Raw genomic sequence first — 17,973 nt, forward strand, 5'->3', positions numbered from 1 at the left:
CTGGCCAGTGGCCTGCAGAGTAACACGGCATGTCAGAAGGGAAGGATGGGTCAGTGGCATAGGTTAGCCCCTAGGCTGTGGGAGCCCTGGATTCAATTCCTTGCTGTGCCACGGACTTTCTCTGTGACCTTGGCCAAGTAACTTAACCTCTCTGTGCATCATTTCCCCCATCTCTAAAACAGGAATGATAGTGCTGCCCTGCCTGCCTGTGGGGCACTCCGCTCCTGCAGTACTGAAGGCCATAGATGTACCAAAGAGAGATGATGTGATACGAAAGGGTCCCATAGTCAACAATAGTTAGCGATATATCCAGGGTGCTGATTGGATTTACCTGGCTGCAGATTTTAGTCAGTTATTGCCATTCTCTTGGCCATTCAGACACAGTAATTGTGGCCTGCATGCATGGTCCAGTGGTCCTAGGATTGGCCTAAGTCTCTGAGGGTGTCGTCACAAGCAGACAATACTTAACTGACCTAACGGAGGGACAGGCTTGTCCGAACCTTCCCTGGACCCTGTAGGGAAAGTTGGTCCAAATTTATTGCCAAGTGATTTTTAAAACTTTCCCGCGATTGCGAATAAATATATATGAGAGAGAGAGATGCTAACTGGCTGTTCAGAATGCAATTGCTGGAATTCAGGATTCATAACAGCTGCAGAAATAAAATCCTATTTGAGAATTATAGACTAATTTCCTATTGATGGGCTGTCACTTCTCTCTGGCATAAAAGACACTGGTTTTCTCCAAATGGCTTTTAAACTTCCTTGCTCTAACTTCTAGGTGGACAATGGACATTTGTTCCCAACCATTCAATCCAATGAGCCTTTCTTGGTCTGCCAAGCTAGACAAGTGTTTGCCAAAGTGACACATCTGTCAGGATCACTTTTTTTCTTGGCCAATTTCTCCCTTTTCCAGAAATGTCCATTTACCCGAATAAATCAAATCCAACCAAAGACTGAGACTGATGATGTACATGGCTGCTGAGGGCCAAGGCAAAGCCATAAACGCCATTCGGGTTCTCAAAATAGGGCTAAAATGGTTTCTCTGTGCTGACCATCATCTTGGTCACCGTCAGGGCTTGAACCTGGGGCCTTCAGAGCCCAGAGCGTGTGCCCCTGCATCTTGAGCTAAAGAACTAAGCACCTGTGCTGATAATCAGCAATAGACTCATAGCCTCGGTGGATCAGGCATAGGGGAAGATGCCTGAATGGCAGGTTGTGCAGAGATTTTGTGCTGTGGATGACTTCTCCCTCTGGGTTGGACATTGGGTGTCAGGTGTTATGTAATGGCGTGGGGTGGTGAATGCTCGCTCCTCTGGCCCAGGGGTCTCTGCTTTGCTCCCTCTCCCGGTGCTGCATTAAGCAGCTGGCATGGCTGTGTCATCGCGCCCCGTTCGGGGTTATACGCGGGGGTGTGTGCAGAACTCTGACTCCACAGGGCAGTGTGTTGGTTTTTTTAAATGAGTTTTTGATAAGGCATTTATGGGTTTTAATTAAAGAGGGAGAGGCGCAAGAAAGCCATCTCCCAGGCAGGCGGGAGTGTGTGGGAATGTAAATAAGTGCATATATCTGCAGGGTTCACGCAGCACGGAGCTCTTGTTCTGTTGGTTAAATACGGTCGGGAACCCGGCTCCCTGCACTGCACAGAGCAAAAACCGTTTTCAGCTCCGTCTCTGCATATCGCTCCTCTCCTCCGCTCTGTGTCATCTCCACTTCCTCCCTGCCTCTCCCCTGCTGCTGGGCTTTGCTTCTCTTGGGGATCTGGCTCCCTGGGACTTGCACGACTTACTTTAAAGATCTGCCATGCTGTGCCCCCTTCACTTCTGTTTCTAGTGCAAGGGGTTACCCTGAATAGCTGAAGGCTGGTGGAGAGTGGCTAAGAGAGTGGAGTGGGTGGAGGGCCAGGAATGAATTTCTTGGCTTGTGCTTTCTTGGGTGGCTTCTGCTCCGAGTTGCTCTTGGTATCTGCCCAGGCTTGTGGTGAAAGGGGCAGCAGACTGGTATGGCACCTGCAGGGAGCACGTGGCATTGGTTTGCAGGGGTTCCAGTGAAGACGTCTCTGGAATTCTGGGCACAGCTGTTCAGCCTGGCTTCTGGAGGCGGCATGGGCCTGTCGACTCGTGTTTTTGGCATCCGTTCAGGTGCACCTGTTGCTAGTGTCAGGGAGGTCCAGCACGGCGGCCAGGTGCTGGGGTTCCAAGGCATGGCGTTCCAGGGAGGGGGCCCGTGTTCCATTTTCTCCGAGGTGCAGGATCTTTAGAGGCTGCAGGCTGGGTGTTTTCTGGAATACGCACAGAGTTCTCAGGGCTGGCGGTTTGCAAAATAATCTCTTTTCGACTTTCTAAAGGGAGCAGATTCCCTCTGGAAGCCTTTCAGGGATAGCAAACAAGAGCCCTCGCGATGTCGTTCATTACAGATTCATCTCTCTGGCTCCCACTGCTCTTTAATGTTCTGCTGAAGCCATGGGAAATCTTGGCAGGACAAATCTGTGTCCATGAAAAGCGCAGTGACGGCGGACCAAGGCCAGTCAGCCCTAGCCGGGGTCTGTCACCGGGTCTCCCATGTCCGGGAAGGATCTGCAAGGAGGAAACTCGAGGTCTCCGTCCCATTGTCCTGGCCCAGCCATATAAACCTCAGAGCCACCAATGTGGTGCCATTAGGTCCCTCCAGATGTGGGTGGTTCCCATCCTGTTTAGCCTGCGCTGAGGGCCTGGTCCTGTGAGGTACTGAGCACCCTCAACTAATCTAGCAGCCAGAGATAAAGGTGCTTGATGTGTCAAAATGGGGGGGGGGTGTTTAGCCCCCAGGTTGGCAGCTGGATTCAGACATTGCCCTCAGCCATTGTACAGCCAACAGCTGGTGGGAAGCTGCTCCGCATCACTTCACATGGGCCCCACTTCCAGAGGCAGAGCCCGGCTTGTCTCGTTGCTTGAAGGGGCTTGACTAGATGAGGATCCCGGATTCCAGTCTCCAGGAGCCCTCTGGGGCATCTGCCTATGCCACAGGCACTAGGCAGGGTGCTCTGGTCACTGGTGTGCAGAGAGCCTGGATATCCTGGTGCCATGGCTGTGGTGTGCAGAGGTCAGTCACAAGCGCACCTTGGTGCACCCCACGTGGAAGGGGATTTCTCCTTGGCACACGAGGAAGAATCCCGTGTCTGTGGGAATCCTGAGGGTCCTGACTGCAAGGCGTGGTATGGATGGAAACTGGGTGGTTCTGATATCTGGGGAGATGCGCCATCTTCACCGTGAGGGTGCAGTCTCCACCCTGTTCCGTCGCCGGGTGCCCCCTTTTACCCAGTTCTCTGCCTGCTTGGTCAGCCAAAGAGCAGTGGATTCACAAGGCCCCCGCTGCAGCTCTTCCGGTTAATGTGAGCCTCAATTATTCATGCACTGCTTTTCTCTGGGATGCTGTTAAAGTCGGATCCACTCAGTTGCCCCCTGCCTCTCAGCAGAGGTGAGCCGGGTGTCAGGTAGATGAGCCCAGCAAGACTTCATTCCTGCTGGGATTTCCATGGCTAAATTCAGCTCCTGACTTCTGGAATTACTGACTCTCCCTCCCACTCCTAGTGTAGGGACCAAGGCGCTGAGGGAAGGTTGGACAGTGGGAATGAAGCAGAGCTGCGTCCATGTGCCTATGAACCGTCCCATTCCCCCTATAGGGGCAGGCCCACTTTGAGGAGAACAGTTTACTGCTGCTGCTAGGGGATGGAGCTACTCCTGTGGCTCAAGTGTTGAAGTCGGTGGTTTGGGACTGAATGCCGGATGTTCTCTCACCAACGCCAGCTCACAGCGGGGGCTCACTACATACGCCTGGGGCTGGCTGGGCCACCACCCGGGTGCCTCTAGAGGTGATGGCCCACGAGGAACTCTGACCTGGCCGTGGATGGGGTTACCGAGGCTTTCCATGAGGCAATGACTGCTGCGTGTGTTGCCTTATGCTAGCGTTCAGGCTGCATCTGGAGCCTCTGAAGATTAGAGAGTTGGGGGGCCGGGGGGAGCTGCTTTCCGTCCTGCATCTGGCTTTCACACGTGGTCAGTGAGACCTCATGTAGCAGTGGTGCTGGAGGGAAGGCGCTGGATCTCGATGGCTGGTTGGCACGTAGGACTGGCAGGGGGCTGAGAAGCCCAAAGGCATCATGGGAGGCATGGGGGAGGATGATGCTGTGTGGAGCGAGACCCATATTCACCAGGTTAGGCAATACCCCCATGTTACCACTAGAGGGCAGGAAAGAGCCGAAATGAACCTGCAGGTCTGTGCAGAGACGTTCTTAATGCGCCGGGGTCCCTCTGCCCCTCCACGAACTAAACAAAGCCGCTGTGTCCCCTGAAAGGGGCCAGGGCCGCATGGCAGCAGCGGCCCAGTCCGTGGGCAGAGCCGTGCTTGGGCGGGCGTTTGAGAGGAAGGCAGGGCACGTGTCGAACAGCACAGGGTCTGAATCCACCAGCTCCCTGGACAGAGATTAAAGCAGCGGGGCCGTAGGGAAAGGCGCGTGTGAGGGAACGTGGCTGCACTAACCTAGTAGTTACAAGGAGGGAGGCTAGTTCCTGAGCTGCAGTATGATCCCGGATGGTGGGTCTCTGCTGATCCCTGTCCTCTGGCTTTACCGTGGAGCTCGGCAGTCCAGCCTTCCCAAGGCTTCGGGACCCAGCCGCTGGCCGAAGGCGAGCATGCAATCCGGGATGCCAGTGTACGTGCAGCATGAGCCGACAGAGTCCTCGATCCCTCTTCTGCTCAAAGGAGCTCTGCTAAGGGCCTGGGCTCGGAAGAGTAACCCCTGGGCGTCACCAAAGGTTCCCTCTCAGCCCTCGGATTTTGGAAGTCTCTTGCTGTGGCGCTAGGTGTGGGCTCCCAATGGTGGAGTGCAGCAGTGTGGGGAATGTTTCTTTTCCAGTTGAGCTAAAGGGGCTTTGCCTTTGCCAGTGCTGGAGGTGGCATGTGTCAGGGGCTTGGGGTCCTAGTGAGACCAGTAAGGCTGCCTGGAAAGCCAGAGAAATCAGGGATGAGAGAGGTAAGAGCTACTCTGGGTTGAGTGTCCGCGGAACGGCTCTCTCCTCGGGCCGGGCACCCCAATGCTCTTGCTGATAGCGGCTGGTGAATGTTAGGGGATCCCTTCCTCTCCCAGCTGGTGTGTTCCCATCAGCATCTCCTCTGTGAGCTGTATGGGAAACGTGTGGTGTCATGGTTGTGACAATACGTCACTGCGCTGTTACTTGACACATGCCATGGTTGCTTTCTGCGCTGCTCTTTCTGAGGCAGAGGTGATGCAGAATCCAGTTGGTGAATGCAATGCCTTCAAGAAGCTGCTAAGTTTCTTTCTGTTCCGTTTCCCCCATTCCTCCTCCTTGATCAGAAGGGCAGAAATTAGCAATGCATCTGTTTACCCTCCCTTCCTCTTGCTTGGCGGGATGCCAGCATCTCAAGCTTTTGCTCCCTAAAAAACTATTTGTAGTTTCTTCCAGGGCTGCACCTCAGAGCCCAGGAGTCTCTGGGCCAGATCCCCAGCTGGCACAATTCGGTGTAGTGCCCCTGAAGTCAGTAGAGCTGTGCCAATCTATGCCATCTCTGGTCTTCCAAACCCAGGAAATGGACAAGGGTGGATTACCAGGTTGCTTTCAGTCCTTATTTTCAGTTCTTCTGCAGAGATTTTTGGTGTGAAGCACCTGCTGAGGGCTGGGGAAATAATTCAAGAAGAAATATTTCCATAAATTCTCTTGCAGATTCTTAGGCCAAAAGTAATAGGTCTGTTGTTCCTTCAAATGAAATCGCTCATTTTCTGGAACAGCTGATGTTAAGTGAATATTGCAGAAGGGCTCAGAGAGCTCCAAAGACCATCTGAGATTTGAAAAACAGGCCTTACGGGGAAAGATTTAAATAGATTGAGATCATTATCTTATCAAAGAGAAGGCTAAGGGATGACTTGCTTATAAACTACGGGTACCAGGGAAAAGAGATCTGACTTTAGGAAGCTCTTTCATGTAGCCGATCAAGGCATAACAAGATCCAATAGTTTGCAGTTAAAAAAAAAATCACTTTGGGAATAAGATGCTAATTTTTAAGTGCGGACAATTAGCCATTGAAACAGCTTAGCAAGTGGTGGTGGTGAATTCATCACTGTAAAGCTTTAAATCCAAATTGGATGTCTTTTGAAAAGATGTTCTGTAGTTCAGCCACAAATTAATCGGCTCTGGAGTGTCACTTCAATAGCAGGAAAAAATTTCCTTCGCGGGAGGAATTACAGGGTGAAATTCTGTGACCTGTGCTGTCTTGAGAAAGGAAGACTGGGGAAGGAGCGGACACCTGATAATAGTCTTCAGGGCTATGTTCAGGGCTGTTCTAAAGAGGATGGTGATCGATTGTTCTCCGTGTCCACTGAAGGTGGGACAAACAGTAATGGGCTTAGTCGGCAATGAGAGAGATTTAGGTGAGATGTCAGGAAAAACTTTCCAATTATAAGGATAGTTAAGCTCTGGAATAGATTTCCAAGGGAGGTTTTTAAGAACCAGTTGGACAAACGCCTGTCAGGGCTGGTCTACGTTTATTTGGTTCTTGGCCTTTCCTCAGCAAAGGGGGCTGGCCTCCCGCCTACATTTCTATGAGATTCTGGGCAGGCCTGGGCTATGAATGCTGGATGCTGTTAGTGGTTCCTTCCGGGCAGGAAAAGCTGTGAACCTTTGCAGAAGTGACTGTATGAGGAACCTGACTAGAAGCGAAGCGTATCCAGTCAGGGAATGAACCATACGACGTGACCTGGGTCTAATCAAAATGGTGAGAGTTTTAAGGTGTCAAATGTGAGAAAATTCTCCTGATTGAGCTGTGGGCGGAGAGTTATTGTCAATGACAGTTGGGGAGAAGCAAATTGTATGCTTGAAGAGGGGAGAGATTTAGTGAATAAAAATGATCTGGTGGAAATGTCCCAAAGGTGCTGAGGAACCTGAGCTGGAAACATCCCGCCTGGACTCTCTGCCATAGCACTGTGGATGTGCTAGTTCGTGGTTTCATACTTCGGGTTGAGTTCAGCTTGGGGCTTAAAGCAGGGATTCAACCTCTTTGGTTTGTCTGAAGAACACAGTGTGTCCTCCCCAGACTTGCAGCCCTTCCCCTTTGAGTCCAGAGAAGCAACGGGCATTGAGCGGGGAATGGTTCTTCCAGACTGGGTGTGGAGCTGAATTGCCCAAACTTCCTCGAAGCCTAGGGCTCTGAGGGGCCAACTCTGTCTCAGTCCTTAGGGCAGCTGCTTTTCAGATCTCTCTGGAACTGGGAACTGTCAAATTCTGTGTATAAAACACACGCGGTTGGTTGGTGTTACCAGGTCTCCCGCTCCTGACCACCCGCAGCACCTGTCACAGCCTGCTGGCCACACGGCCAACAGTTACTCCTTTACCGCAAGTGGGAGGGTCTTCTGCTGTGGATGCTTCAGCTTCTGCGTTCGGGATGCAGCCATGGCCAGATCCCTTCTATAGCCCACCCCCTTCTGGGAGCGTTTGAGGCTTTAAAAGAAAATACCTCACCAAACTCAGCAGAACAAACTGCCCGGCGCTCAAGCGACTTGCCCACACTTCCTCAAATAGACCCACTGACTCACAGGAGAAAAGCTTACTCGTGTACGCTGGTTGGATCATAGGAATGGCCAGGCTGGGTCAGACAGGGGCCCATCTAGCCCAGGTCCTGTCTCTGATGGTGGCCAACACCAGAAGCAAGGAAGGTGCGAGACACCTTGAAATTGGGAGTTGAGGAATAACCTACCCGTGGGGGGCTGGGTAAAGTTCCTTCTTGACCCTGTTAGAGTGGGTGGGGATGGTTCTTTGGCCTGCAGTGTACAGGAGATCAGACCAGGTGACCTGACCTGAGAGGCTGATGTGTGCCCTGCCGCAGGAGGGGTGTCTGTCCCAGCTCGGCACCACAGTGAGAACCCCCCAGAAGGCAGCGGGCGACTGATCTGCCCCGATTCCCTGCCCTGCACCACACGCCATTGGTGGCATCCTGTCTCTTTTCGTCTCAAGTCCCTGGTTTAATCCGTAACCTCACGTCGCTTTAATTGGAGCTTCCTGAACGTCCCCGTTTCCCTGAAGAGATGCCGCCGCCTCCGTCTCTTTCAGCCGTTTGTAGAGTCGCGTGCGCTGCGGGTCGGGAGTCGGGCAGCAAAGGGATCCTTTCATGGCTCGCGTCAGGCAGGTGCCAAGAGGGGTCAACCTGCAGCAGGGGCCGATGCTCAGGAAATGCGAGGGGTGGGAAAGGTCGTTCCCGCCGCGCCTTTTGTGGGGAAATTGGCGCCGCGGGATGCCCTGATGAAAGAGCCAAGGCAGTTCAGTTCCTCCTAATGTCGTGCGTGTGATCTGTGCTGTTTTAGAAACCCTCCTGCCCTCGCACCCCCCGTGTCCAGCCTCTGCAAGCCCCCCTCCCTCCTGTTCCATCTGAGACACCCCCACCTTGTTCCTTGGATCCGTTTAACAAAGGGATCCAGGTAGCAGTTGGGAAGGGCTGCAAGGCTGGAATAATCACAGCAAAGGGGGGAACATGACAGGGTCTTGTGCGAGGAACAGTCCGTTCCCCGCACCAGGACGCTCTGCGAAGGAGGCCGCAAGCCAGCCAAGTTCTGCCACCTGGCTCAGCCTGCCCCACGATCTGTTCTCCATGCCCGTGCGATGGCAGAGGAAAGGGAGTTAATTAGTCCCCTAGAGGCTGCTGCCCAAGTTCAGGGAGAGTGGCAAGGGAGCAGCTGCTGGCTGGAAAAGACGGCGTTTGCTCTATCCTCCCCAGTATTTTGTGTTCCCTGTGCAAGCAGTCCCACGCCATCCCCCCCTTGCCCGCACCTGGCAGCTTGGTTATAAATAGACCGTGCATGCTGTCAGGGCTGCAGGGAAGAGAACTGTGCTTGTTTTCCTGCAGCCGCGTTCACAATGTGGAGACATCAGGTGAGACTTGATTCGTAAGGGAAAGAGACATTGCAGTCCTGCTGAGCCAGCCACCCGAATTCCTGTTGCAGGCCAGCTCCTCTCCTCCACCTCCAGCCCCGATGATGTGCTGGGGAGGGCCTGGTGTGAGGCCAGAGCCTTCCAAACTCAGGTGCATGGAGGCCTGGCCTGGGCTCTGTGGGGAGCCTTGGGCGGATCCTGCCCACTTTCAGCAGCTAACGCTCCCTGGAAGAAGCTGTCGGCAGCGACATATTTTCCTGCTATTACTGTTGCACGGGAATAACGGCTGCAGGTGTCCCAGGGAGTGGTGAGCTGGTGAACGGAGGGAGGGATGGCGCAAGAGGGGGGCTCCATCTGTTCATTGAAATGTGGCTCCGCTGAGGTTGTAGCATGAGATGCCCCGGTCTGGGTTTCAGCTGGGGACCAGTGTCTCATCGGAGACTCCTGAGGGTAAAGCCCTAGACTGGGGCGTGGGGGGGCCGAGATCCGGCTCCAAGCTGCCTTTCCTCCTCTGGTCTGTTGTGAGCAGTCTGTGATTTTGCTCTCCTTTCGTTTTCTGCAGGGGGGCTGTGGGATCTCGAGGCGCAGCCCACTTGTCTGGAGGTGGGGACCGGACCGGTGCGAACCCTGCTGACGCTGGATGACACCGTGTGGGCCAGCTGTGCCAACCAGGTCACCGTGCTGGATGCTGCCAGCCTGCAGGCTCAGGTACCTCCGTGGTTCAGTGCCCTGTGCCGTGTGCAAGGCTGGGTGCCAGGTTTCCAACCTCCTTCAGGGTGGGGATTCCTTCCTTTCTGCCCTCCCCACAGCTCCTCGAACGACATGTCGGGTGACTGACCAGGTGGCCCAGATGAGGCCTGGACTAGGCTCCTATTGGGGCTACTCTGACCTGCTGTCAACTCCTCTCCCCACTCCTGCATCTGTGCGGAGCGTCCCAGGGAGTTTCTGGCCTGTGCTCTCTGCGTGGCTGCTCACAGATTGCTCAGGCTGTAAGATGCGGAAGGTGGCTGGGATGGGGTGAGCTTTGCTTGCACCCTGCGAGCAGCCAGGGGAGGGGAGATAAGAGTATCGTGTGATGGCTGAACATGCTGGGGTGAGCCTCTCTTCACTCTCACTCCTTGGGGTCACTGTGGTTTTAGCCCCACCAGCCCACGCAGCCCCAGTGCCGTCTCATCCTTAGCGCTGGCAAGTGTTCAGGCCAGCCGCTCTGGAGCGAGCCCGGCCTACCCCTGCACGCTCTTCCAGGAGTCCTTTGCCTCAGGCTTGCTCCCTACTTGCTTTGGTGCCCTGCGGCGTGAAGGCCGGAACGATTGCAAAGGAAGAGGCCGGTGCCTGGGGCAGCCTGGCTGTGCGCCCCTCAGGTGGGGCTCTGAGCAGCACGGGAACGGCACTGGGGCAGCGGGCACAGAACCCATGGGAGCGTGCGGCCGGGCGGAGCTTCATGCTTTCAGTGCTCCTGCTCACCCATGAGGTCCCTCTGACCCCTGGCTTCAGATGCGTCTGGAGGGTGACTGGACGTGGGGGGAGGAAGGGAACTGCCAGAAGCGCTGGCCTGGGGAAGCGGAAAGGGGAGTGCAGCTGTTGCTGGTGGGGGGGGATGGGGAGGAAGAAGCAGCCCCCGGCAAGGTGTCTGGGGCAGGCATGCTGGGTGCTCAGTAGTGGCCAGGCGCCCAGCGCGACACTGGGGGCCCGGGTGGGTTGAGGCAGCGTGTGACGCTGTGGGGGTGGGTGAAGACAGCACCAGAGCTACGTAGGGAGGAGCCTGAGGATGGAGCTGCTCCAGGAGGAGTGTGGTGGGTGAGGACCAGCTGCAGGAGGGTGGGTTGGCAGAAGCCTGGAGAGAGCAGGGAAGTTGGCAGCATGACATGAGGCCTGGCTAAAGTATCTGGAATGCTTTTGGGGGGTGGCTGTTGGCAGTTCAGATCCTCCCCAGTGCACCCAGGGTCTCCTGCACCCAGGGAGATTGGCTAAGCCCTCCTACATCGTCCCAGATGCTCTGCCAGCCGGGACAGGCTGAGCTCTGCTGAGTCCACTCCCTCAGGAGCCAGCCGGCAGGGCCCCAGGCTTCAGCCAGAGGCCACTCCGCGAGTGCCTCCAGGTGCGTCTACAGACCTGAGCTCAAGCTAGCGAACTTCAAATAACAGCTGCTTTGACGCTGCGGCAGGCTGGGCTTGCTGTGTGGATAGAATCATAGAATCTCAGGGTTGGAAGGGACCTCAGGAGGTATCTAGTCGCACTCCCGGCTCAAAGCAGGACCAGTCCCCAACGAAATCATCCCAGCCAGGGCTTGGTCAAGCCGGACCTTAAAAACCTCTAAGGATGGAGATTCCTCCGCCTCCCTAGGGAACCCATTCCAGTGTTTCACCACCCTCCTAGTGAAAAAGCTTTTTCTAATATCCAGCCTAAACCTCCCCCACTGCAACTTGAGACCATTACTCCTCGTTCTGTCATCTGCCACCACTGAGAACAGTCTAGATCCATCCTCTTTGGAATCTCCTTTCAGGTAGTTGAAAGCAGCTATCAAATCCCCCGTCACTCTTCTCTTCTGCAAACTAAATAATCCCAGTTCCCTCAGCCTCTCCTCATAAATCGTGCTCCAGCCCCCTAATCATTTTTGTTGCCCTCTGCTGGACGTTTTCCAATTTTTCCACATCCTTCTTGTAGTGTGGGGCCCAAAACTGGACACCTACTCTGGACTGTACCTACTCTGGGACCCAGGCAGCTGGTACAGCCCATGCTGGCATGGTTTTACTGCTCTTCTTGTTGGAGTGAGTTCGGTTAAGGCTAGTTTGGCTCCGTCTACACATGCTGCAGTCATACTTCCCAACTGTAGTGCAGACAGACCCATGGGTCTGGCCATCAACCCAGCTGCATTGCTCAGGGGTGTGAAAAAGCCACGCCCCTGAGCGACGTAAGTAAGCTGACCTGAGTCCCCGCATAGACAATGCTGGGCAGATGGAAGAATTCTTCCGTCAACCTGGCTACCACCTCTCGGGGTGGTGGATTAACTACAGCAACGGGAGAAGCCCTCCCATCGGCATTAGGCAGTGTCCACAATGATGACCCTGTACTGCTGTAGTGTTTCAAGTGTAGACAAGCCCGCAGTGCGTCTGCAGTGACTGGCTGGGCTCCTGGAGACGGGGGCAGCCCTTCCCCTATGCCCAGAAGCCGAGCCAGCCCCCTGAAAGACTGCAGAGAACCCTTTCTGTGACTGGCTCAGCCAGCTCCAGCTTGCCTCACCTGTGAAAGACCAAGGCAGGATTTGCAGGCAGTGCCCTGCCTGGCCACTGCCTGCCGCTGTCGCTGTGCACAAGCTGCGGTGGCTGGAGGCGTTCTCTGGGCATTTCCAGGGCCTCCATCCCAGGCCCGCTCCCACGCTGTCTAATAGCAGGCCTCTGACGACGGTGCATTTCTCAGCTGAGCACTCCCCGCACTCTGACCGGCCACCGCCTTCCTCAGCGCACTCCCATGCTATGATGGAGATGGGCTGCTTCCAGGCTGCGTGTGCCCCGGCCTCTCTGCCGTCTCATGCCTAATGGGCTGTGATTTGATTGGAAATGTCCCTTGGCGTGCGGCGCGGGTATGGGAGGGGAGCATTCTCACTTCTATTAGAGCGCTGGGGCGCGCTGTTCGTTAACTGGCCTCCCCTGCCCGCCAGCTCCCTGGCTGGACCAAGTTAACCATTTGTTGGTTGAATGGGACAGATCGGCTGGCCCTGACTTGTCTGTGCAAATGGGCGTGGCACCCTCATGTTCCAGTGATTCCACAGGTCATAGTGGCAAGAGATGGTCAGAAGCTTGGCTTGGCAAACCCAAAGGCAGGGGTGGCATCTAACCCACTGGCAGTGAGTGGGGTTGCCCCCCGGGAGCTGTCTTGCGCTGTTTGTAGAATGCCAGACAAAAGGGGTCCTATTCTTGGCTGGTCTCTGGGCATTTCCATACTACAGATAACTGTAGTAGCTTAGCCCACAGAGAGGATAAGGGATCTACTACTACAAGTGGTTGAAGGAGATCTCCTTTAGCTCCAGTAAAGGCCTGTTCTGATGGAGCGTGGGTTTAACAAAGACCACGTCCTTGGAAAGCCCTAGCGGAGGGGATTATAAAAGCCCACGTGAAGGTGACGCTCGTCCAGGTCAGTCTGAAGGTACTAAACGCCAGGCTCAAGGGACTGCAGACTGCAGTCCTGAGCCGGGTGCTGAGTTCAGGGTGCAGTGGGCTCGCTAGAAGGGATTCAGAGGTCCTGCTGAGTTGGGGAGTGGGTGTGCAGGAGAAGCGGAGGCTTTAAAATAGGCTTTTATAGTCTGTTGCTCTTTCTGGCTCTGAAATGGTTAAATACAAATGCGGCAGCCCCCGTAAGACTCTCCAGTGCCCAGTAAGTGCCAGGCCGTGTGTGGGAGGGGAGCTCTCAAACATTGCCCATGCCCCAGAGCTCATGGCACACCACGCCCCAGCCTCCCACGGCTGGTACTGCCAGGCTAACTTTGCGGGACCCCTTAGCCATGCCGCAGACTCAAGTCTCAGATGCTAAAGATGGCGTAGCTGGCAGCACCCCACGTGCCCCCTGGCGAGGTGACACTGGGCTCCACTCTGAGCCAAGCTGGAACCCAGGCCCTGAGATTTTATGTGCCCCAAGCTTAGGGGACAAAGAAGCATTTAAGGCCGCTCAAGAGGCTTCCTGCTGGGCGTGGTTCGGGCAGCCGGAGCTTGGGTTTGGCCGGCTGGCGTTTCTGTCCCTCGCCTGGCCTGTGCATGCTCTCAGTGGGAGCTGCTGGCGACGCTCCACCAGCGAGGGGCTGTTCAGGGTCAGGTGGAGTCCGCGCTGGGGCACGTGCATGGGTCAGGCCCTCTGCAGTGGGAGCCAGGCTGCCCTAGGCTAGATCCCTCCTGCCCGATGAGCTGTGTGGCTGCAGCTTGTTAGTCGAGCAGAACAAGCTTCCAGCTGACGATGGGCTGGGCGGCATCGTGAAGGGGCTTTTTATTGTTTTCCCGCCTCTCTGCGTTGGAGCGCAGGTTCCCCTGCAGCACGTGCCTCTCTCCAGCTGCTGTAAGACCTTTTCTCCCGTAGAGAGCTTTGCGCCGCCCACTTGAACTCGGGCGCCGGACCTGACGTGCCTGGGTTCTGAGCTGCTGACCGCCGGATCGCGAGCACCCCGTCACATGACTGCGCGGCAGCGGGTCCGTGGGGCGGAATCGGTCGCATCCGCTCAGGCTGGTGGCCCGGGTAAGGCTCTCATGAGCCCCTAAGGAGCCAGCCTGGCTCTGGGAGAGGGGACTGCAGCCTGTTCCTTCCTTCTTTCTTCCTCTTGAAGGGCCACTCAGGTACACCTGTGCAAACCCACCCATGGGGGTTGCCCAGCTACCATCAAAGGAATAATTTTGGCCTCCTGGCCCTGGTTGCTGGGGAGGACGGGAGAGCTGGAGACTCCCTAGTGCCAGGTGGGGTTTGTAGGGTCCACACTTTGAACCCCCACCCCCCAATCCCCACTCCTGTCTCTGTTTAAACTTGTAAATTGGAGCTCGGGGCCTTGGAGATAAGAGAGGAGCCTGAGGTGTTCGTGCTTCTAGTCCCGTTTCTGAGGAGGAATGCACTTTAACCCCCACAATGCTGAGGAGAGGGGGTATTGCAATTGTACAGCGGGGGACGCTCTGGTGCGCTAGAGACCTTCCAGTAGCGCAGCTGTATCGATGCGGCTGCACTGCTGTGAGCTGCCTCGTGTGGGCGCTCTACGCCGACGGGGCCCGTTTGCTTAATTAGCCCCCATCACCGGCAGCAGCACCTCCCACCAACGTAGCGCTGTCCACACCAGCGCTTAGCTCGGAGTAACTTAACGTCACTCTGGGGGTGGCTGATTCACGCCCCTGATAAACACATGTTCTACCCACATAAGTGGAGGTGTAGACGTAGCCTAAGGCAGAGAGGCCAACTGATTTGTCTGAGGTGATGCAGCTACAGGCCGGACTGTCCTGAAATTCAGCTCGGGTCTTATCCGCCAGACCCTGCTTCCTCTATTCTCCATGGTGCCAGCCCTGGCTGGAAGAAAAGAATCTAGCCTCTCATCCCCAGCTGGTGTAGATCAGTGTCAATGGGCCACATCCCCAGCTGAGGATCCGGCCCCTAGGGCCGAGTCACTGTGTTCCAGCTACGGTCTGAGCTGTCAGCCTTGCCTCCGCAACTGTATAACCCCTTCTCCGCCGCCCCGGCAGGGCAAGCTGCAGCCCCGGCCTTTTTGCTCTTGTCATTTAAGACCAGCAATGTGCTAGCGGCTTTGAAAAGGGATCAATACCACCTTTAGCCTGCATTTTACACCGAGCCAGAGATTGCTGGGGGTCGGTGAGCTGCAGTCGGTGGGGGCGGGGAAGCAGAGACTAAGACCCGCACGTCGACAGCCCAGTTGAAATGGAGAAGTTGCAGGGAGGCGTGCACGGTACGGGGAGAGCTGGCCTTCCGCATCCAGCAGCCCATTTCCATTCCGTGCGGGAACGAGGTGAGCTCGATCCATATTTAATAGCCTGCCGCTCCTGCTGGGAACTGAACAGGAAATGGACTTCGTTCCACAGCGCAGCCCTCTGGCTACAGCTAATGACCGTCCCCGCGGGCATCACACACGCTCCGTCTCGCCAGCCGTTACCCCTCCCTGGGCTGGGGCGGAGTGAGCAGGGAGGTGGGGGTGGGGAACTCTTCTCAAGGGAGACAGAGGGCGGCCCGGGGGTGCTTATTACCTGTAATTGTGGCGCTTCCCAGCGTGCGGCAGCCCGGGTCGAAGGCTGGGTAGAATTATCCGCGCTGTTCGCCGGAGATGCTTTTTGCTGTCAGACGTGTGTTTGTGTGTCACAAGTAACTTCCCTTCCCCACGTCGCCCCCCATCACATCTGATTCTGCCTCTTTCCCTTCATATGCCTGACCAGCCCCAAGGCCAGGCAGATTCAGGGTCGCACAGTTCCCTCCTCCAGCCATGGCTTCTCCTTGCTAACTCCCCTGAATCAATGCCGGAAGGTGTTGGCTTTTACGCTGAAGGGGGACTGCGTCCCTACATGTAAGCAAGCTTTTCTGCACCCAGCTCCGGCAATGCGTGACAGTTCTGGCCGGCAGCACCCATTGCCAGGCCACGCACACAGCCCCGCCCATATGCCTCGATCCAGACTGGCAGTGCCCCCTGCTTCACACCTCTGCCTGGGCACCTCAGCGGGGTGCAGGAGGCTTCTGAGTGGGTCTGGATCCCCAAATGATCTCTGGCAGGTCTCCCACTAGCCCCCGCCGGGGCTCTTCATCAGAGCGGAAATCCCCAAACACCCTTCCTGTATGGAGAAGGGAAGTGGCCGGAGCCACTGAGCCTTGTCAAGGCCATGGATATGAGGCAGTGTGAGGAGTAGACTGTGACCTAGGCTTAATGCAGCCAGCGGGAGACCAGTGAACAGCTTGAGGAGGGTGACATGGCCCTAAGCCTGAGGAGGGAAGATGATTTCTAGCAGTGGTGTTCTGTACAGCTCTGACGTTTGGGAGGAGAGTGTCGGGGGTCTGGCGAGGAGGTTACTGTGTGTTACCGTTTGTGCTGGGTTACGCGGTAGGGGCTCGGATACCGTGGCGACGGGCAGCAGTATAAAACCCCGAGAGAGAGGATCAGGGCTCCATTGTGCGCGTAAGTGACAGGGTCCCTCCCCGGAAGATCTCATCAGATATGAAGACAAGATGCGACAAAAGACGGACAAACCACACGGGGAAGGATGAGGGTAGCGGTGAGTTCTCAGCGACGTAAGCTAACAATGGGCATAGCGTGATGGTCCGAAATACGTGACAACTTGCGAGGGAGGGCGGCGTAAGCTGCTGCTATTCCAGGAAGGTCACTGAAGTTGTAGCAAATTCCACCAGCTGAGGCCCTGCGTCGGTGTGTCTGTATAACAGAGAGATTGACACAGGCACCCGCCCCATGTAGCCTTCGTTATCTGGCTTTCTTGTAGGCATCGCAGCAGAAGTGTCTTGGGGAGAGAGTCGTGGTCTTATAGACCAAGCCAGCCTGGGAGGAAACATGCAGTTTGTTACGGATAAAACAGACAAACCTGGTGGTTGGGGCTGGCATAGTTAGCAGAGAGCAAGTTGAGGGATGACTTTGCACGAAGGGCTCCTCTAAAGCAGCTGGCCATAACAAGAACCTGGATGTGATATCATAGGGGAAGAGGAGAGGGGGATTTTAAGACCACGCCGAGTTTATGGGGCTGGCAATGCCGTGATAGGGCTGAAGCTAACCTGCCTTTCGCTGTCCTGCTTGAATTACCTTCCTACAGCTCCGGCAATTACCGTGTAGCAGTGCCTGGTACTGTTGGCTAGCTGGCCTTTGACCCCAGAGCTAACAATGCCTCTCACTACCCAGGATGAGATGGGAGCCAAGGCAAAAGATCTCCTTGTTGCTTGGTCTAAGGAGGGAGTGCTGAATAGTCTTTTCTCCCACCCTTAAATTTCACATTTAGTGCACAAACTTAGTTTGCATGTATTAGCTGCTGTAAAACTGTCATAACAATGGGGCCGGGGATGAAGAATGCATTGTGGGGCTGTATTGGGTTTTTTCTGTCCTATCTTATTTATGCCATGAGCCATTTGGGACCTTTTGTGGAAAAGAAAAAAAGTCTCTGTGTGGGGCATGCTGGGTAATGCTATGCAAATTGGCATGTGGGCTGGGAAATTAACAAAGTTTTAGGAAGGCTGCAAAGCTGCCAAAAGGGCAGCGCTCCAACATTCAGGGCTCTGGAGTGCAGGATATCAGGGGTGTCGCTTTCCTCCACTAAGTCCTTTTCTCCATTCTCTCAGTTCGTTCTTAATGAAAATAACAAATTAAGGGAGACAGCTGGAAACTGAAATTGGACCAATGGATTGCCAGACATTCTGTGGCTAACTAGTTGGGTCTTAAAATGAAATCATCATCGAATGGGATGTTTCTCATGGGACCCTGCAGGGATCAGTTCTTGGCCTTATGCAATTGAATATTTCTATCAATGACCTGGAAGAAAACAAAATAATCACTGATAAAGTTTGCAGACGACACGCACGCATTGGAGTGCTAAATAATGAA

At 55.2% G+C, this 17,973-nt stretch overlaps 1 protein-coding gene across 7 annotated transcripts in view; it reads left to right on the plus strand.

Annotated features, from left to right (window-relative positions):
• The window catches only part of ARHGEF10L (Rho guanine nucleotide exchange factor 10 like), a 157,434-nt gene that overhangs the window by 116,424 nt on the left and 23,037 nt on the right, over nt 1–17,973 (plus strand). For all 7 annotated transcript variants that reach the window (XM_084651560.1, XM_084651558.1, XM_084651561.1 and 4 more), the window contains one exon: nt 9,475–9,620. In XM_084651560.1, coding sequence (XP_084507686.1) covers nt 9,475–9,620 — 146 coding nt within the window. The remainder of the gene's footprint in view (nt 1–9,474; nt 9,621–17,973) is intronic.

Source organism: Lepidochelys olivacea, assembly GCF_965140295.1.
Source record: "Lepidochelys olivacea isolate rLepOli2 genome assembly, chromosome: 18".
NCBI lineage: Eukaryota > Metazoa > Chordata > Testudines > Cheloniidae > Lepidochelys > Lepidochelys olivacea.